This window comes from Mirounga angustirostris, unplaced genomic scaffold (genome assembly GCF_029215605.1).
Source record: "Mirounga angustirostris isolate CCGP_5_RB_7025 unplaced genomic scaffold, mMirAng1.0.hap1 SCAF_4, whole genome shotgun sequence".
Lineage (NCBI taxonomy): Eukaryota > Metazoa > Chordata > Mammalia > Carnivora > Phocidae > Mirounga > Mirounga angustirostris.
Genome location: NW_026991712.1, coordinates 65,149,068 through 65,170,926, shown reverse-complemented (window position 1 = coordinate 65,170,926; position 21,859 = coordinate 65,149,068). Strand labels below are relative to the sequence as shown.

General features: G+C 42.8%; 1 protein-coding gene across 6 annotated transcripts in view; it reads left to right on the top strand.

Annotated features, from left to right (window-relative positions):
* The first annotated feature begins 403 nt into the window (after positions 1-403).
* The window catches only part of ADHFE1 (alcohol dehydrogenase iron containing 1), a 52,910-nt gene continuing 31,454 nt past the window's right edge, over positions 404-21,859 (top strand). For all 6 annotated transcript variants that reach the window (XR_006794337.3, XR_006794338.3, XM_045896465.3 and 3 more), the window contains exons 1-11: positions 404-488; positions 7,608-7,645; positions 9,846-9,892; positions 10,457-10,510; positions 10,698-10,852; positions 11,002-11,198; positions 12,773-12,850; positions 13,965-14,070; positions 16,557-16,709; positions 18,669-18,767; positions 21,718-21,796. Coding sequence is in view for 4 of the 6 variants with exons in the window: in XM_045896465.3 (XP_045752421.1) it covers positions 430-488; positions 7,608-7,645; positions 9,846-9,892; positions 10,457-10,510; positions 10,698-10,852; positions 11,002-11,198; positions 12,773-12,850; positions 13,965-14,070; positions 16,557-16,709; positions 18,669-18,767; positions 21,718-21,796 (1,065 nt within the window). In the remaining 2 variants the exon portion in view is untranslated. The remainder of the gene's footprint in view (positions 489-7,607; positions 7,646-9,845; positions 9,893-10,456; positions 10,511-10,697; positions 10,853-11,001; positions 11,199-12,772; positions 12,851-13,964; positions 14,071-16,556; positions 16,710-18,668; positions 18,768-21,717; positions 21,797-21,859) is intronic.

The following is a 21,859-nucleotide window of genomic DNA, read 5'->3' as shown; positions in this document are numbered from 1 at the left end:
ACTATTAAAACAGTTTAAATGCAATGTCTTAATAATTTATTGGGAAATAGGAAGGCAAATAGCATTGTAAAGCAATCAGTGGAAAAAGAATGCCCCTTTTTCCCCCTCCCTTTCCCCATATCCCCAGTATGTGAAATAAAGGGTTTTAAGTAGAGAGACTTAAGGAAGTACCCACGATCCTACAAAGCAGTTACCATTACGGCAATTTCGGAGGTGGATGGTGAAATTGCAGGTAGGGCACTTGAGATTTTGACTCGTGGGAAAATGGTCCTGATCCAGAGAAGGCTAACGCGGGGGCAGGGAGAATTTGCATGGGGGGTGGGCAGTCTCAGCCGGGTGGGCGGGAGCAGGAGGGCGGTGGCCGGGATTGGTCCGCAGAAGGGGCGTAGGGGGCGGAGGAGGGGCTACTGGAAGGAAGACGGCACGGCCATGGCTGCAGCCGCTCGCGCCCGTGTCGCGCACTTGCTGAGGCAACTGCAGCGAGCAGCGTGAGTGCAGGGCCGGCCGGCGGGCGGGCGGGCGAGGGACCGGAGGATGCCGCCGTGCCTACGCAGCCCCTCTGGGTGCGACCCGCCGGGCCCCACGCGGCCTTACTCAGGTTACTTTCAAGAACTCGGGGAAGGGGATCCCATTTAGCGTGCTCTCTCCACGTCAGAGCCGTGCGCTCGGTGGGGCCGCATTGTAGCGGGGTGCCATGCAACGCGAGGCAGGTTGCACCCTGCTTGTTCTGCCGTTAAGGAAACAGGCCCAGAGAAGACAGTGCCTGGTTCCATGTCGTGGCAGACATTGGAGGGCTTGGCACAGTGACCAAGACAAATTGATGCATCCAGTCAACACATTTGTATTGGGTGTATATTATGTGCCAAAAACTATTCCAGGCGCTGGGGATACAAAAGTGAAAGACTCTGGAGCAGTTTAAACTTTAGCGGGTAATTGGATGAGGGGACAGGGTTTGTGAAACGGGCCCGGGAGGAACAGAGGGAAGAGAGAGATGGATGTGAGAAATTACCAGGAGCTTCACTCCCTGGCATGTACAGGGAGTCAGGGTATTAAATGTTATGACATGTCTGACTCCCCATCCAGAATTGGCAGGTATATAGTAGCCACCTGATAAATATTTGTGGAATGTACAAATGCACAAGTCAGCCTGGGAAAACATGTAAAATTTGGAGCAAACAGGTAGAGATAAGGGGAAAGGAGGGGGACTAGAGAGGAATTTCAAGTAACTGGGAAGAGCAGCACTACTGGCAAGAGATGTCGCCCCAGGACCTAAAGGAAGTTAAAATCCGGACCTACCTCCATAGAAGGAGGCGAGGATGGAGAAGACAGGCCCTGAATAAGCATATAGCACTTACCAGGCACTTACTATGTGCCAGGCACTGTCCCACATGCTTTACATATACTATTAATAGTAACTGTAATCCTTACGACAACCCTAGGCCATATTGTATTATTATCCTCATATTACAGTTAAAAAGAAAAAAAAGCACGAAGAAAAGGAATCTGTCCAGTGTCACACAGCTAAACAAATGGCGCAGCCATAATCTGAACCCAGATATTCTAGCTTCACAGTCCTTGTTCTCAGTTCTATGCTAAAGAATTTGAATTATGTCCTGTAGATAATAGAAAGTTATGGAAGCAGTAGTTCTCCTGTGAAACACTAATACTTTGAAATGCCCCGTAGGGGGTGGGGGGGAGGAATTCCATGGCTAAATAAATGGGAAACTGCTCACTGCAGCATAGTGCTTTTGGAGTCAGGATAATTAGCACACAGAAGGCTCTGAGAAGTCCTACAGGGTTGGGGGGGAAAAAAAAGGTTAGCTGTATTTAAACTCTTTGTTCTGAATCTGTGTTATTATAAAACTTTTTATCAAGCAACACTATTCATATCCCTTGGAACCAGTGTCATGTAGAACATGTTTTTGGAATGGTTGTATGACAAAGGAGGGTGGCATGATTAGAATTATGTTAGAGCTTTCTGGTGGCAGTGTGCAGTGAAGGGGAAAGACTAGAAGTAATTGTAATGCTTCAGCTAAAAGTGATGGCTTCAGGTACAGGCAGCTGGTACAAGGGGTAGATGTGAGAAATATTGAGGAGTCCATTAAAATCAGCAGGACTTTGTATCTGATTAGTGAGATGGAAGAAGTTGAAGTTTCTGGCTGGGGTATCAGGTAAATATTGGGGCCATTTACCAAGATAGGGACTATAGGAGCATTAGCTTTAGGAGGAAGATTATAACTTACCTTAGGAACTTCAAATTGGACATGCCTCAGGTACATCCAGGTGAAGAAGACCTTCAGCAGGTAATTGATTATATTGTTCTGGAGCTCCGAAGTGAGTTGGAACTCACACAAGCATATAGAAGACAGTTGAAACTCTGGGTGTGGAAGCACAGGCCTTAGCAAACTGTAAACCTAAAAGGGTTGAGAATGAGGTCCCCAGGAGCAGCAATGTGTTGAAGCAGGAGTGGCAAAATGGGGCTTATTTTTTAAATAGGGTATGCATTTAAAAAGTTGGAGATTCAGATAAAATTTTTTGGAAAATTGTGAAATGGCATCATTGGGCCCACATTTCATCTGGAAGGTCTGCCAGGGCTGAGGTGAAGTGGTGGCCACCTCCCTTGAACAAGGCAAGCATTCCAGCTTCCTGAGAGACCCTGGCATATAGTCCACCACTCATTCTGCACACCAGCTACATGGCCAGCCAGGAGCTCTGACCTCTCATTTATATTATCTACCAGCCTCCTTACACACTTGGATTTGCAAATGATTGGCACTTTCAGTGGAGGAAAAGGAGCCAGTATTAAAGGACAGGAACATGGCCAGAGAGGTAGGAGAAAGCCCAGGAGAGAAGGACTGCACATTCACTGTAGATTTGCAGTGTTCTCATTTGTGGGGTATATCAAGAAACAAAACAACCTAATATCCCCGGTGTGTAAGTGTGTAGGTGGGGCAGGTGGGGTGGACAATAAACTAGTAAAATTTAGAGTATATTACAAGTTGCTAGGTATTAAAGAGAAAGTAGAGGATGGGTTGTTGAAGGAGGGAATGCCATTTTAGAGAAGATGGTCAGAGAAGACCTAACTGTATTAGTATCTTATCGCTGCTGTAACAAATTACCATGACCTTGGTGGTGTAAAACAACACACATTTATTCTCTTACAGTTCTGAAGTCCAAAATCAGTCTTACTGGGCCAAAATCAAGGTGTAAGAGGGCCACGCTCCCTTCAGAGGTTCTAGAGGAGAATCCATTATCTTGCTCTTTCCAGCTTCTGGAGCTGCACTTTTTGCAACAGTAGATTGTAGCTCCTTCCCCCATCTTCACAGCCAGCAAAGGTAGCCACTTGCTTCAGTGGTCACATTACTTTTATGTCAGATCTCCTTCTGCCTCTTTCGTAGAAAGATGCTTCCGATTACATTTAGGGCCCACCCAGATAATCCAGGATAATCTTTCCATCTCAAAATCTTTAATTTAATCACATCTGTAGAGTCCCTTTTGCTTTATAATGTTCACAGGTTCCAGGTATTAGGACCTGAATATCTTCAGGGTCTCAGCCAACCACACTCACTAAGAAGGTAACTGAGAAGGAAGACCCATGGAAGGAAGGAGCGAGCCATGTGGCTCTCTGGGAAAGTACTTAGAGGTGGGGAATACCAGCATGGTTTCAGAACATGGTGACTGGAGCAGAGTGAGTGAGGGGGAGATGAGGTCAGAGATGTTGGGGGCCAGCAGGGGAACAGCCAAGGATGAGCCCAAGGTGTTTTGGCCTAAACAACTGGAAGAATGAAGTTGCCATTAAACTGAGGTGGGGAAGAGGCTTTAAGGGAAGACCAGGAACTGAAACTTAGGTGGGAGCTGAAATGCCTAAGACACGTTCAAGTGGAGCTGTCAGGCAGCTGAATCGAGTTCAAGCAAGCCATCTAAACCAGAAGGATAAAGGGGGAAATTGTCAGATGGAAGGCACTTAAGACCACGAGACAAGATATGGTCACTCAGGGAGTGAGAGTGGAAAGAAAAGGGAAGGATCCACAGGCCGGTCCCTGGGACCCTCCAGCATTCAGAGTCAATAGCATGAAAAGAACCTAGGCCAGGAGCAGCCTGGAAGCCAAGGGAAGAAAGTGTTTCCAGGGAGAAGGGAGTGGATAGAAGGATGCTGCTGCCAGTTTGGGCAAGATGAGGACTGCACTCAGAACTGAGTGGTATATTAGCAAGGTGAAGGGCATTAGTGACCTGGTAAACTGTTAGTGGAGTCATAGGGCAAAGGTCAGTTGGAGGGGGTCCCAGAGAGAATGGGAGAAGAGAAATTGGAGAACAGGTATAGTCATCTAAAGGCAAGGAGAGCAGTGGGGACAGCATCAGGAGAGGGAAGAAGGACAAGAGAAGGCTGTTAATATAAAAAGGGAAAAACACGGGATGCCTGGGTGGCTCAGTCGGTTAAGCGTCTGTCTTCAGCTCAGGTCATGATCCGAGAGTCCTGGGATCGAGTCCTGCATCGGGCTCCTTGCTTGGCGGGGAGCCTGTTTCTCCCTCTGCCTGCCATTCCCCCCACTTGTGCTCTCTCTCTTTCTCTCTCTCTGACAAATAAAATCTTGAAAAAATATATTTAAAAATTAAAAGATTTAAAGATTAAAAAGGGAAAAACAATATTTTATGTTGGTGGATAAGATCTACTGGGAGGGAAATCTTGATGCAGGACAGAGAAGATGATACAGTGATGTCCTTGAGTAAAGGGGGGGGGTGGCGACTGGTGAGATTTAGTGCACAGGAGAGGGGCTGACTTTTGCTGAAAGCTTGGCCAGTTTATCCTGGCCAGTGATACTGGGAGGAAGGCCAGAATAATCAGGCCAGAGCCAGAGGGTGGGTGAATGAGAGCCTTGCTCTCCCATGGTTTCCTCAGCTTCTCAACAGTAGAGAAGCCCATCAGTGGTTTCAGGCTATCCTAAGAAGGTGGGGGAACCCACAGTCTGTTCTGCCTACCCCAGCTCAGGTTCTATGTCTTGGCACACCAGGAAAAGAGAGAAAAAGTTCAGAGGATTTTAAACATCTACATTTATTTATTTATTTATTCATTTACTTATTTCTTCAATCAGTATTCCTTTAATTGGTATTAGTTTGTGCCTGTTACAATGCTAACCATTACGGATAAAGTTGTGATAAAGGGTAGATCTTGTCTTGCCACCACAAAATTTACAATCTAGAGGCAGATGCAAACAGGAGAATGGTACCAACAATACAGTGTGATAATGGTTCTAATGGGGAGGGAGGCGTGGTATAGACCACAGGGGGAGAGGGCCTACCTGGGGCCTCCAGCCTTAAGGAAGACTGCCCAGGGGAAGTGACAATTCAACAGACACTAGAAAGGACACTAATTACCTGGAAGAAGAGGGGGAAACATGTTCCAGGCAGAGGAAATAACAAGGACAAAGTTCTGGAGGCAAGAAAGAGAATGTGTGGCCCATTCAAGGAAAAGAACAAATTTTCCAGGAGCTCCAGAGGATGGACGGAGATAAGGGACCAGGCTAGAGAGATTAGCTGGGCCTGTGAAGCAGGGCCAGGTCTGAACTTTATCCAAAAAGCCATGGGAGGGGGAGTTGGGGGCATCATTGGAAATAAGCCCCTGACCACTGTGTAGCTCAGGGGGAGCCAAGAGAAGCCTGTTAGGGACTCTCTGTAGTTATCCAGATGAGAGATGACACTGAAACCAGAGACTGTCAGAGGACCCAAGAGAGGTGGATGGATTTGGGTAGAGAAATATTGGGGGGCCTTGATGAGTGGTTTGCTATAAAGGGTGAGAGGTGAGCCCAGGATAGAACTCAATATTTAAGGAATGAGCAGAGTGGGAAAGGAGCTGGAAAAAGAATAATTAGAGGAAACCCAGGTGAGTGGGGAGTCCTGGAAGCCGAGGAAAGCATTTCACCCACCCAAGGAGGGGTGGCCCAGTGTTCATTGCTAGGAGACCAAGGTCCTGGGGGGTCGGGGGTCTGAGAAGTAAGACTACAGCAGGAAAGCTGAGACTTGTTGAGACAGCAGCCAGATTTCAGGGAGCCAAGCAATGTGTGGGAGGCAAGAAAATGGAGCCAGCAGACCTAGGCCAGGAGGGGAGGCCCAGAGAGGGTGAGCAAGCCAGAGGGGAAAAGAGGTTGAGAGACTTTGAAGCATGAAACGAACTCTTAAATACAATGACAAAGATCTAGTGAGGGGGAAGACGAGGAAACACAGGATAGATGGAGGCCCCAAGAAGGCAAGAGAGGATGGAATTCAAACCACAAGAAATAGAAATGATTAATCAAGGCGGCCTCAAACCTTAAAAATATAAAATAAAAAGAAGGGGGAGGGGTGTAGGAAAGCATGTGCTCCCAAGGCCCTGGGCAGTGGAAAGTTTTGAGTCTGGAGATGTTCTTCCCTTTGCCTCCACTTTCTTGTCCTTGGAGGGTGTAAAGCAGGGAAAGTTCTCCAAAGAGAGCCCACCTGTGAAGGACAACGCCTTGGCCTTGCCTGCTGTGTTTTCCCTGCTGCAGCCTGAGAATGGCTCACGCCGCCGGGATGCTCCCGGGACTCTCAACACTCGGCATTTTCAGCCGTGTCCAGGAGGTGGCAGCCTTGACTCATGGTGGCGCTCACACCCGCTTCCCACGTCTGCTTTGACTTAAATCTGTTTTTGAGATCTTGATCACCATTGAGTTGAACACTTTTCCTTCCTTCCCCACCTTCCCCCTCAGATGTTCTCGCTCCAAATTTGAACGGTGGAGGGGGGGGTATGCCCCGGATCTACTGGGACCCCACTAGGACAAGGTCCTCTGGCAAGAAATAGAAACATAAAACCCTTTGGTGACGCTCAAATGCATAGCGAACAGGAGAAAGGGACTGTGCAGGAAATGGGAGGCGACAGAGACTAGGAAGGGAAATGGAGCCAAGGGTAGAGAAGTGGACTGGGAACTGAGAAGAGGTGAGGGATTCGGGGAGGAGAGGGTGATGGGCATGAGTGCACTTCAGGCCACTGGGGAGCAGGGGACACGGCCACTGGCCCTGGGGCGGGGACCAGCACAGGGAGGCACCCAAGGGGCTGGCAGGTCCCTGGGGCTGGGCCCAGAAAGGATGGAGGCATGAGGTAGTGACCAGCGAGGCCTGCAGGCCCAGTGAGGGCTTCTCAGAGGCCCAGGCCCACAGTCTGTTTCAAGAAAATTAAACACCTTGAAGACAATGGGAAAATACAAGTTCCCCGGGTGGGGGCAATGGGAGGGGAGGTGCATTGAGTAGTTAATCCTGGGTCAATTTGGTCAAAGCTCCTAACCTGGTAAAAGAGCTGGAACCTCCTAGAGCACTGAGACCCCATCTCAAACTTCCTTGTAGTCCCAGAGGGCTTACCTCAGCTTCCTGCAGACATTTATTGAGCACCAACTGAATAATTCCTGAAAGAATGTTCCTGCAACCCTGGAAAGACTCTGAGTGGACTTCTTGTCCATGATGATTTCTGGATTTTCCTACGTAGCGTTTGCCAATAGCGACTACTTTGATAGCATCTCAAGACTAGAATGCAGTGTGAGTCACATTAAAGCATCCTATCTTTTGGTTTTCTAGTTTCACTTTTCTTTTTTTCTTTTCCGCAGATGCCGGTGCCCAACTCATTCTCATACTTACTCCCAAGGTAATAATACATTTTCTGGTTTTAAAGTGGCCCAAATTTCCAATCCCTCCATTGGCCCTCATAATACATTTGGGCAAAGGATAAATCAAGGGATGTGCGAGGAAAGTTGAAATGGTTGCCTTTTCACTTACAACTGGCAGCATCTAGTTCTGATTATATGATGGGAGCTGAACGTATGCTACTGATTGATTATATGTTTGGCTCAAGTATATATTTAATGCTATTTATGATGTTTTTTCTATTTTAAATAGAATTATTTGCCAAAGCTAAAAATGGGGGCACAGATGAGATTTTAAGATTGTCTGAGTTAATCAAACACAATTAACCAAGATGAACTCTTTGGATCGTTTTAATACGTCTCAGGAAAGAAAGAGGCTAAAGAGCAAAGCAGTTCCTAGAAGGAAGAAACTTGTTTATATCAATTTTTTTTTTAAAGTAACATTCTGTTTCTTAGTAATTAAAAATGACAAAAGTTTTCAGTTCCCACAAACATCTTAATCCTTCCCAACTCCATTGTCCACAGAGCAGCAGGAAGCTCATTGTAGCTTCAGCGTGTCCTCAGAATGTCACATGAATTACTGACACAAAAACTGATTTCACCTCTTAGAAGGAAAGGTCAAATCTAAACAGCACAGTGAGAATGGAAATGAGGGGGGCTGCCCATACAGGAAACTAAGCAGAACCCACAGAGAAGCCTGTTGGGGAGTAGAACAGATAGAGTGACTGAGGGCTTTTTCCTGCCACTGGTGTGGCTCACCATTTAGGACAAGCCAAGGGACCTCCCAGTCATTAATGACCATCTGCCAGGTGAAAGCATGCCCAGCCTTTTAGGTCCTCATGGACATACGCAGAATTTTGTCTTCAGCTGGTTCTTTCCAATTCTTAGTTTATTTCAACCAAGAATTAGTAGTCTCCTGTTTGGGGGCATAAAATTAATAATTTAAAGAAAGATAATCTCACTGTTTCCTAGGATTCAATTTATGACTTTTCCTAAACTTCAGTAGCAAGAGTAATAGATTATTTCATTACAGTGGATAAGGCAAGAAATTTGAATTTTGATTAAGGATACCCTTGCCCTCAGGAATCCAAAGGTAAATTGTTGTCTAGTTGTGGCCTCTTGTTCTTTAAAAAAAAAAAAAAATGGTAGTGGAAATTGTTGCAGACTTCTTTTTCAATCTTATGACTGACCAGGAGTGATGAAAACAAAGATAAAACTCATTAAGTGATGGAGCCCCGCATCGGGCTCCCTGCTCCGCGGGAAGCCTGCTTCTCCCTCTCTCATTCCCCCTGCTTGTGTTCTCTCTCTCGCTGTGTCTCTCTGTCAAATAAATAAATAAAATCTTAAAAAAAAAAACAAACTCATTAAGTGAAGCCTTCTTGTTCTAATATGACAGGAAATCATTTCTGCCATAACTGAAACCTGATAACATTACAAAGAAATATCAGTTTATAAAAATTTTTATTAAATCTCATAAATAAAACTAAATTTTTACATGCTTTAACTTGAAAAATATAAATTTCTTACTGTGATCATTTTTTCTGCACGGAAAAATTTTAATTCAAACAACTGATCACAATTGTTATAAGAAATATAAGCAAGACTCTAATTAATGAATTTACTAATAGTTGTTCTCTAACAGTAATCCAACTCGAGTCTAGAGGGGTTTTTTTTTCCCCTAGAGGATTTTTAGACATTGTTTCAAAAGTATATTTTAATTTCAATGAAGAAAATATTTTAAATAACTTTTTTTTTTAAAGATTTTATTTATTTATTTGAGAGAGAGAGACAGAGAGAGAGCATGAGAGGGGGGAGGGTTGGGAGGGTCAGAGGGAGAAGCAGACTCCCTGCTGAGCAGGGAGCCCAATGCGGGACTCGATCCAGGGACTCCAGGATCATGACCTGAGCCGAAGGCAGTCGCTTAACCAACTGAGCCACCCAGGCGCCCTTAAATAACTATTTTCACACAATCAGCATCAAGTTAATATTACATTCTCTTAAAATGCAAGTTTTAATTTCAATTTGATAGACAACAATGAAACTTGAAAATGTATTTTAGCTAAGGCTTTTTCTTTTCTTTATAGGTAAGGCTTTTTAAGGGAGATGCTTATGTTCACTGCTGAAATACCAATTTACTAACAAAAACCATTATTTTTGCTTTGTTTTTGAGGCCTACTCTGATGCTAATTTCTACATTTCTAGCTCCTGGATTTGCACCTTCTGGGAAATCAACAGATTATGCCTTTGAGGTAGATATAATCAATCCATTCTTTCTCTTTATGAATGACTTGAAAAAATACTAGAGTATTTTGCTAATGCATTGTTATCTCATTTGAAGTCTACTATTAATTGGTGTTCCCTAATCTCATTATTTGACGAGACCCTATTTAGCAATAGAGGTAATGGAACTGGAATACAAATCTTCTGATAACATGAGTAATGTCTAGAATACTGTCTTTTGTTCAGCCATCAAAACAGGACAGATTCCCAGTTCTACAAACGTCTCCAACATATGTTGTATGTTACAGTTTAGTTTTGTAATTATAACAATCCTAAAAGAGGCCCAAGTAATCTTTTGAAGCAAGAATAAAGGAGCAATGAATTCTGATGAATTTTTATCACACCATAATTACATAATTATTTGATTAAATTTATGTCTCCTCCTCGTTCAGGAGTCATAAATTAAAATGAAGGCCACGCTAAGGAATATATACTTTATTCTCTACACAGTAAGGAACCATTCATTTCATTTATAGGTTTTTAGAAGTGAAACACACCCTATACCTAAATCTTTTTTTTTTTTTTTCCCTCAGATGGCCATTTCAAATATTAGATACGGAGCAGGAGTTACAAAGGAAGTGGGAATGGCAAGTATTTAAGATTCCTACAGTCTTCCATTATAAATGTTACATGTCTTTTAAAGCAAATGCAAATTGACAACAATTGAGCCCTTTGTTGTTAAAAATGTACAGTGTTAAATTTGCCAGAGAGAGAGAGTCTATTACAGTTCTCGGGCAATCAAACCTAACTTACAAATTATTTTTGTTGTTGTAGGACCTACAAAACATGGGTGCTAAAAATGTGTGTTTGATGACAGATAAGAACCTCTCCCAGCTCCCTCCCGTACAAATGGTTATGGATTCCCTAGTGAAGAATGGCATAAATTTTAAGGTTTATGATAATGTGAGGGTGGAACCAACTGATAGAAGGTATTATTTTATTGTTGCTATTTACTTTATGTAGAAGCCAACACATCTCACTGTTGCCTAAAACTTGCTCCAGGCCTTGTTTAATGGCGTGGCGATTTATTTCTGAAAAAATATGACCTAACTATGGCTTTTATTTTCCCTTCTCCAAGCTTCATGGAAGCTATTGAGTTTGTCAAAAGGGGAGCTTTTGATGCCTACGTTGCTGTCGGTGGCGGCTCCACCATGGACACCTGTAAAGCCGCTAATCTGTATGCGTCCAGCCCTCACTCTGATTTCCTAGATTATGTCAATGCCCCCATTGGGAAGGGAAAGCCTGTGTCTGTGCCTCTGAAGCCTCTGATTGCAGGTAAAGACTGTTTGTGTGTTTGTATGTTTTGTTTTGCAGTTGGCAAAAGGCCTCAGGAAAGATGCAAGCCAGGAATGTTAGGGTATACGTTCCCAAAGCTTTGTGATTTCTTCATTTCAGTGTAGTACATTGTTTGGAGAGCAGAACAGATAGCAGTTCATTGATGTTTAAAATTCTGATCTTCATTTATTGCGCAGATAGAGACAATTTGGGTCAGTGGTAGGGCAGTTTGCAGATTTATGCTAGGAAGTCACTGTGTGAAGGAGGAGGGAAGGTTATCATTTCCATATTATTAGATCCCTCTGCTGGCAGGTTGGTCTTCTAAACCTCTCTGCTTTGTCCCATTCTGCAAGCCACTGTGGAGTATAAGGGGAACATTCGCTATTATTTTTCTGGTGTTGACTCAACCCTTTCTTCCACACAATGGCTCTTTAGCTGACCTGGGGCTTTGTCTCTTCCCTGGGACATGTGGCCAGCATGGCTGCATCACTCTGGGCAACATCTGCTCTGTGGCTGCCCTTGGGGACAGACACGCAAATCCAAATCAGAATAGCTTGTCTGTCCCCGCACAGCCCTTGGGATCTCTTGGTCTTCCCTCCCTCCCATTTTATAGCATATTACTATTTAAAGTTTTATAGTGAAAATGCACTAACTGGTAACTGGACAATATCTGTCTGAAGTTTTGTCCTCTCTCTTCTCCCCCTCGTCTGCCCCCACTGTGAGTGGGCCTTGTGATGGTATAGGAGTAAGCTGAAGGCAGATGAACTGCTTTGACATGAATGAGCAATCAGCAGGGAGCACCATAATTGATGTCTGGCAAATGGAACCCTCTGGTGAAACTATGTCAGCATCACACAGAGGGGTGATTAGTAAAGTTTAGAAACTTGACAGAACTACAAAACCACAGAGCCCAGCAAAGGCAGAACGTTACTGTGCTTGCTGCCAAGAAGGAATAAAGATGTCTTTTAGAGAAGGCAAATATGAATTTTCTAACCAAGATGCCGAGCAGCCTGTGTTTGAATGCCCAGCTGCAGCTGCATAAGCTCGGGTGCTAGAGTGCCCAGAGTTCCTAGCTGTTAACACAGAAACAGACATTACACATACATGTTAAACATACACACGTGTTAATACAGACATGGACACCTACATACATGTTAGGCCTGGATACATGTTGGCACAGGCACTGACATCCTACATATGTGTTAATACCGATATAGGTATCCCACATTCTCATCGAAGTGCACATATATGTTAGACATGCCTACACGTTATGCAGACATGGACACCATGCATGTGAAACGTGTGCATATTAATGCAGACGCTGCCATCACATATGCATATTAAACATGTATGTTAATGCTGATAGGCATACTATTGCGCATGCATGTTAATGCAGACGTGGACACACATGTGAAGCCTATGTGCGGATTAATATAGATATAGACCTCAGGTGAGCAACAGGGGCATCAGAGCTTCCTTCTCTAACTTTGTTCCTTGCTTCCTAAGGCTGAATTAAGTATCTCCACTGACTTTTATTTAGATGCATTATGTAAATTAATATTATTTTGTTCAAGTCCCAACTACCTCAGGAACTGGGAGTGAAACTACGGGAGTTGCCATCTTTGACTATGAACACTTGAAAGTAAAAACTGGTAAGAACTGTGCCCATAAAAATTGTGTTTAATTCTCTCTCACCTTTCAACCCCACCTCCTTTTCTTTAATCCTAATATTTAAAAATCAAGGAGTTTAGAGTTAAGTACACACACACACACACACACATTTTCTTTCTTTTTCCAACTACATATCAAAATACGAAACAGTCTAATAAACTTTTTTTTGAGAATTACCTACAAAAGCCTCTTGCAATGCCATAATCTTGATTGGACTTTTCTCTGCCCAAGTTAGTAACTGTACATCCGTGGTGAATGATTATTCCCTTCCTTGGACATCTTTTCAATATTTTTTTTCCTTTCACCATTTTAAATCAGTTTCATTGAGACACAATTTTTATATAATAAAATGCATACATTTTTAAGAGTCAGTTTGATGAATTTTGACAGATACACCCATGTAACCACTACCCCAATCAAAGTATAAAACATTCCCATCACTCCAGAGAGATCCAAAAGTCCCAGGCAGAATAAATTGGTATTTGACTGCACATTTATAGTAACTTCTCTTTTTCAAATTAAATTACATTAACCTTTGACATTATTAAAGATAATAGTAGCCAATACTTGAATTCTACTTTACAGTTTTCCCAAGACTTTTACATAATATTTTCTAATACGAGCCTTACATCAGCTATGAGGGATAGAAGCCCTATATTGTTATGATCTAATAGAGAATTCAGAGAGACTAAGTGACTCGCCCAAAGATACATAGCAAGCTGCAGAACCAGGACCCAAACCAGTGGTGAGCTAGTAAACCAGCTCTCTGGAATGTAATCAGGAACTTAATGGCCAACTTGTAGTATTGTCAATTTCTTTGGTGTAAATACTCCCACCATAGCCAGTGACACCATTCAAACCAGCGTTGGGAAGAGAGGTACACACTTGGCTCCTTCAAACCAGAAGGAGCTTCAGATCCACTGAAAAACCCAGGTTTCTGACTCCAGACCTCTTTCCACTGTTCTTGCTGCCTCCCTTCATGAGAATGAATCTCATCTCGTATTTTTAATTTTTTAAGAATTGCTATCCTTAAGTAACTTAATTTTTTAAAATGGTGTCCATACCTTTCCCCTCTATTGAAAATCCCTGTCTTAGGCATTGCTTCCCGAGCCATCAAACCCACACTGGGACTGATCGATCCTCTGCACACCCTGCACATGCCTGACCGGGTGGTTGCCAACAGTGGCTTCGATGTGCTTTGGTAGGTACCGGTGCCAACTGGAGGGGCTTTTCCAGCCCCTGAGTCTATGGACAGTATTTTCTTGCTGAAAGCACTTGCTAAGCAGACATCGATTAGTGTTCCACAACCACGCCAGCTTTGGCTGTCCTTATCCCCTTTCCCAGATGAAAACGCAGAACCTGTAAAGGTTGGTGACTAGGTGGGCTCCTGGGTAAGCCATAGACCACTGTCCAGGATCAACCAGGCCAGCCACAGCGGCTGCCACAGGGACACAGCAAAAGGAGCAGGCGGAGCTGGTGTGCAGCATCTCAGACCCACAGCACCTGCCTCTATGGCTACAGGAAGCAGGAAACAGCCAGGACTGCCACGGCACGGAAGAGGGCAGGAAAGGGAGCGGACATTTCACCACGTCAGCACTTTGCACACATCACCACTTCACTACAGCTCTGAGCCACACGAGAAAGAAACCTGGCTTGGAGATGTAGTGACTTGCCAGAGTCATACTGCATGTTCCCTGGGCCTTAGCTGCGATGTGCTACTGGATCCCTGATCAGGACACCGTCCACATTCAGCATGTCCCAAACTACCTGTTTCATCCACTTGCACGTGCACATTTTTTCACATTCTACATCTCCGAACTCAGAACACATCTTACGATCTGTGGCACAACTGTATGGTTTTCTTCTTCAGTGGTACATTTTTTTTAACTGGTGCATCTTACAATGCATGGCATCTTAAATTCGATGAAATCTGATTCTTCTCTAACTTCCCCCACCACCTCACAGCTTCTCCTGGATCCCTTAAGTTAGTGAGCAGCAGGACTTACTATGAACTTCTTTCTCGTGCCCACACATAGCCCAGTATTTCCTACCACTTGTCCTGCTTGAATCTCTCCTATCTGCTCCCTCCTCTCGAGCCTCATTGTTCCCACCTTGGTTCAGACCTGCCCAAGTCTTGCTTGGACAGTTGCAGTAGTCTCCTTGTCAGTCTCCCTTCTTCCATCCCATAGTCCTTCTGTCTGTCCTCCATAACAGCCTCAGCAAACACATATACATGCGTGCACACACACATACCTCTGCCTGACAAGTCTTTTAGTGGCTTTCCACGCCTACTGCCAGAAGGCCAAATTTCTTTGGCCCTGGAATGTCCCCAATGCTCAGCTCTTTATCTGTTTGGAACATTCATCTTCCAGTTCCAATGGAGCATTCTCCCCTTTATGGAGCCTTTGCTGACCCCCACCCCCTTTCCTCTCCTCAGGTACAACTGACCACTCCGTTCTTTGCTTTTCCCCATTGGGTGGGCTATACATTCTAAGACACTTCCATTTCACATGCCCATCTCCTTCACTGCACTGTGAGCTTGATGAGGACAGGACCATCTTTCTCACTTCTCCATCCCTGTCCCTTAGCACAGTGACTGTCACATCCTAGGTATTTGGTTAATATCTCCCGACATGGACACCTCATTCTTGCATTGCCCACAGACTGAACAGATTAAGAACCATAAAGCCATAAAAGCATCTACCAACTATTTAAAAAAAAAATTCCAGTGGTTTGTTCAAAAGGTTTTATCTGCTTCTCAGGTGTAGAAGAATTTCTCCATTCTAAGACTGAAAACCATAATTCATGCCCGAAACAGTTCATGTTACATTGTGTTCCCAATGCATCATTGATCTAGATAGCTATGCTTTTTTTTTCTCTTCTGTAATTGATTCATTAGAATTGATAGCACCCCAGCAGGTGGAGGAAATTCTGAAGCTTGGTTCTTGAAATAGCCAACCTTTAGTTTAGGGCATGTCAGAAAAAAGAACTGAATTTTTTTTCAGGCCAAAATTTAATAATAACAGTGAATGGTAAGTTTTACAATGTGCTGCTCATTATTCTAAGTACTTTACATGTACCACCTCATTTAATTTTCACAGCAGCACCCGGAAGGCATAGTAGTATTTGTCCTTGTCTTAGAGTCACAGGTTAGCTAGTGACTTACCCCAGGCCTGCAACAGGAAGGTCTGGTGCCAGGATTTACAGCTGACCCCAGCGTCTGTGTTCTCACCTATTGCACCGCACTCTTAATAGGAGGTTCATATAACTATGACCCTCCTTGGGTGATATGGTATTTGATCAGTGCAAGGTATAAAATGATAAATATTTTTTACAAGGAAATCATTTTTTAGATTCAGTGCTTTTCTTCATGACACAAATATGTAAAAATTCAACATCATAAAGATTTATTCACACTAGAAAGGGGCCACATGTAATCCAGTAATACATACTGGTCAAAAAACACTGTAATGCTGTTAATATAAACTTCACTGTTAATTTCTATAATAAGCAACGACTATTGTGGGCAAGAGTCTGACCTGCTGGGATGCACTGTGATTATCACTGCTACAGAGCATATCTGCAATGGAGTGAATACTGAACATGTCCAAGAGAGTCTGTGATCTGAATGGAGGGAAAAAAGAAGAAGGTGCTTTCAATCTGTGTGTTTTAAATATTTCTCATTAGCCATGCCCTGGAGTCCTACACTGCCCTCCCCTACCACATGCGGAGCCCCTGCCCTTCAAATCCTATCACCCGGCCAGCATACCAGGGCAGCAACCCAATCAGCGACATTTGGGCAGTCCATGCACTTCGGATCGTCGCTAAGTATCTGAAGAGGTATGTGGCCCAAAGGAGATAGAAATGGAACGGAAGGGGTGCCTGGCTGGCTCAGTCAATAAAGCATGCAAATCTTGATCTTGGGGTTGTAAGTTTGAGCCCCAAAATGGATGTCGAATTACTTAAAAATAAAATCGAAAGAAAGAAAAAGGAAGGAAGGGAGGGAGGGAGGGAAGAAATAGAACAGGAAAACCACATTCCACCCTCACATAAAATATAGCGTGCCAGATCCTGAAATATCCTGAGCACGCCTGTTGATCAAAAGATCAGTCAGTGGACACAGAGGAGCACCAGAGACCAGCAGGTTCTGGAAGGATGAAAAGGATGGGGAGGGACGCACCTGAGGTCAGATGAAACCTGAGTCCTTCAGTCTGAAAAGGCAAAGGCAAAGGAACAAAATATGAGCCCCTGATTTCTGAAGGATGCATCTAGAAGGCTTATTCATCAAAGCCTCGAAACCAGAGCTCAGGTGAGGGCAGATGTCCTTTGAGATTTGGCTACACCAAGAGCTGAAATGAGACCCAGAGAAGCAGATGTTGGCTGTGCCCATGCAGGCCCTGTCCAGAGGCACACAGAGTCAACCCATTAAGCAAACTAACATGAACTGAATTTAAAAAATGAATGTGTAGAGTTGTCTGTCCCAGGAGATATAAAAAGCTTTCTGAAAGATTTCAAAGGATTTATGAATGATGTAGCCATGATTGGCTCCCAAGTGAGCAAAGATATACTTAGAGATGAAAGCTGATCCCTGAGACAGTAAGACCTATGCAAAGCCAGACTCAATTTGTACACATAACAGAGGGAAAGAGCACAGCAGGTTGGACCTAGATGTGAACATGGTGCTTCCTCTGGCCCCGAGCTGGAAGCTGCACTAGAGAGGGAGCTCAGTCTACATTTTGTAGTAAAGCAAAGGGAAAGGACACAGAACTATTTCAGGAGACCATCAGGGAGCAGGGTAGCATTTGACTGGGTAGATGCAAATACAGATAATGGCCAGTGCGTGAGAGAGGGGCAGAAGGCTTGGCAGAGCGCAGTGGAAGGTGAGGGGGTGTAAAGGACAGAGGAAAAGCTAAAGCACCATCATCTGCTCTTTCATCTTGGTATTCAGGGAATAAGAAACTAACCCTGGGTTTGGAAAGGAGCCACAGATGCCTAACCATTCCAAATGAAAGGAGATAAAAGGCTGTAGCACTCTTACTGCATAACAGGAACCCTTACTCCAGGCAAAATCGTGAAAAGCAAGCAAGGGGTGGTTTGTCATTCTTGGCAGTCAGGCTTCTTCCCTGGGGCAGGGTTTCTAAGCAAGTGTGTGCAGGATGGTTGAGCTGCATCTGCAAGGGGCCTTTGAGAATTTGCTTTTACAAAGTGGCATCAGGACATCTAGAGCGAGCAAAGGCTCATCCTACAATAACATCCCACTTCCATAAGGATAAATATTAAAATAACATGTGTAGTTTCCACAGATACTAAAAGAGGCCTCCAGAGGGTTCTATTTGGGGCAGTGTCACAGAAAGAAAGATGGCTGGGCAGGCTGCGTTTAGCCTGCAGGTAGCCCTGGGCAACAGGGACTCATTTCAGAGAAGTAGTCTGGGCCCTGTGCATTCTGAGTGTATGTTTACTTGGCCACAGTCAAGATCACTGACAAATGAAGAAGAAGAATGAGTCTCCGGGCACATTTCTAGAGCAGCTCACAGTCCAAGGGTCAGTGCTTTGCTTCCCCTGGCACTTTTATCACATGAGCAGCCTGACAGCATATTTATTATGCCTTTGCCCAAAACCACTGATGAGAAAATATGTTTCCCTTTGGTTTTCGTTGAGAAGACAAGATGTCGTTTGAATAAGTTGCCTAATTTTTCTTCCTACCAAGTAGAATTTCTTTTTTCACAGATCTTTCCCTAAGGCAGCTTTTTATTCAGTAGGAAACGCCGGTGTTGATGTAGGTATTTATATCATCCACAGGGCTGTCAGAAACCCTGACGATCTTGAAGCGAGGTCTAATATGCACTTGGCAAGTGCTTTTGCTGGCATTGGCTTTGGAAATGCTGGTGTTCATCTGTGGTGAGCGAACTTGAGATTTTATTTCTTCACCTAAGTTATTGCTTTTATTTTTAAAAAATGTTTATAATTTAGGACAAGTGGTAAGATCTAAACATGCTATAGAAAGAAGGAATTTAACTTAGGGTCCTGGAATGTTTTCTTAATTCAAATGTAATTTGTTGGGTCATAGTTTTTTTTTTTTAAGTTTTATTATTTTTCTAAAATATATTCTACCCCTAATGTGGGGCTTAAACTCACAACCCTGAGATCAAGAATCACATGCTCCACCGACTGAGCCAGCCAGGCGCCCTCATAGATTTTTCTTTTATAACAGCCTTATTGAGATACAATTCACACACTATAAAATTTACCCATTCAAAATGTATAATTCAGTGGGATTTAGCATATTCATGGAGTTGTACAGCCATTACCACAATTGATTTTAGAACATCTTATTGCCCTGAGAAGAAATTCCATTCCCCTTGGCTGTCACCCATCAATCCTCCTACACCCCCCAGTCGTAAGCAACTACTAATCTACTTTCTGTCTTTATAGATTTGCCTACTCTGGATATTTTATATAAATGGAATTATATAATATGTGGTCATTTGTACCTTTAGCTTAGCATGTTTTCATGGTTCATCCATACATGCATCAGTATGTCATTCCTTTTTATTGCCAAGTAATATTCCACTGGATGGATATGCCACATTTTATTTCTCCATTCATCAGAAGATGGACATTGGACTGTTTCCACTTTGGGGCTATTATGAATAATGCTGCTATGAACATTTGTGTATAAGTTTTTTGTGTGGATATATGTTTTCATTTCTACTGAGTATATACCTAGGAGTAGAGTTATTAGGTCATACAGTAGCTCTCTGTTTAAGTTTTGAGGAACTAGTGTTGTTATCCACAGCAGCTACACCATTTTACACTCCCATAAGCAGTGGATAAGGGTTCTGATTTCTCCACATCCTCACCATGTGTTGTGGATTTTTAAAACCTCAAATGCAAGAATTTTTTTTTCTCTTAATCTCTCACAAAAAGAAAGGGATCAGAATCCTTGTCAGTAGCCCAGAATTTATTTGTTTGATCAGAACTTTATTGGTATGATGCCTTAACACTGAATACCTGTGATCACTGAGAATTAAGAATAGGCCTTTGCTATGGACGGTGCAGTGAAGTCACCCCCAAACTCAGCTGCTGAGAGCACATATTGATACCACCTTTCTAAAAAGCAGGTGGGGTTCCTATGTGGCGCAGTCCATTAAGCGTCCAACTCTTGGTTTCGGCTCTTGTTGTGATCTCAGGGTCATGGGATCAAGCCCTGTGTCGGACTCCACCCTCAGTGCAGAGTCTGCTTAGGATTCTCTCCCCCTCTCCCTCTGTCCCTTCTGCTTGTTCTCTCTGTCTCTCTGTCTCTCTCAAGTAAATAAATAAATCTTTAAAAATAAATAAATAAATAATAAAATAAAAAACAAGTGAGCAAAATCTCCCAAGAGCTTGAAAAATGTTTATATCCTTGGGCCCACTAATTTTAGTCCTATGAATGTAGCCTAAAGAAATCATCATATGATCAAAGAATTTCCTAAGTGGTATGTATAATGGAAAATTTTGGAAACAACCTAATTTCCAACAGTTTAGGAATGGTTAACTGAAATGCAGTACTCAAAAAATAAAATAAGGCTATTAAAAATAATGTTTTAGAAGAATAGAAAATGATATGGGAAAATGTTTATAAAAAATATTAAGTAACCAAAGCAATGTTTGAAACTATATGCACATATGATCATAAATTAAAGATATGCATAAAAAGACTAGAAGAAACATCCTATAATGGTTATCTTGAAGAAATAGGATTATGGACCATTCTAAGTTTTACGAAAAACATATACAACTCTTAAAAGAAATCAAACTAAGATGTTGGGTATTGTTAGAAAGTTACTTTTGAAAGCTACATGAACCCTTTCACATCATGAAAGCACACTAAGCAATAATTTTCCAAATACTGTGAAGCCCAAGAAAGGTCAAGCACATTCCTAAGTAAACAGCAATTCAGAGAACCAATAGCTTCTGATCCATCTCACGAAAGTGATAGGCAAGGGATACCTTTTTTGGATAAGTAATCATATAGTTCACCAAAATACTCTGTCTTCTTATGAAATGTAAATCTTTTGCTGAATAAGCCCAAAGTCATCCAATAACCCACATAAAAAGACTTACAGACCATTTTACTATTGTAAAGCATTTCATTTACAATATATTAATTATAAATATATAAGCTTCTCACAGTATATATCTTGAGTCATCTAGTAAACTATAATATTGTCCTGTTTGTTCACCAAAAATTTGAGAGTATATAAAAAGTGTTTTTTCATTAGAACAAATCAAACCCCACAAATAAAAACCATGATGCCTTTTCTTGATAGCCTTTCAAACCACAATAATCATTTATGAGTCAACTCTATTAGTATGTAACATTTGAAAGGATGTATCAGTTATCGATGGGGCAGATCACTGGAGGGTCAAGCTTGCATGTCTAACACAGCACATCTTGGCTCACAGAGCTCCCTCCCACATCATCAGCTGTGCAGGAGCACGCTGCCAAGGCGGTGCCAGCCGAAACAGAAAACGCGTGCCCTCGAGCTTATTAAAGAAACTTCAGAGTGAATTCTTGATTTCTTCAAGATCGTCAGGTTAATCTACGTGTTTGGGAAGCAATTTCTGCATTTGACATACAATTCTATGAGCTTTTGAAGCTGAACATTTCAGAGGTTTTGTTAACGAATACACAAAATGTCCAAAGCAATAATATATTGTTGTATCAAAGAAAACAGAATGTATCACTTTGTGAGATGACTGTATTGTCAAGAGACTGTGAAGGGCTCTCCCATAAAAGTATGTTTGTTTTGTTAATTTGAATTTCTGATAGCTGTATGTAAACCTAAGGACTTTCTTTCTTTTCTAGCCATGGAATGTCTTACCCAATTTCAGGCTTAGTGAAGACATACAAAGCAAAGGATTATAATGTGGATCACCCACTGGTGGTAAAATCATAATAAATTCTTTAATTAAATTTCATGTTCTTTGCAGTTGCCATAAATGTATCT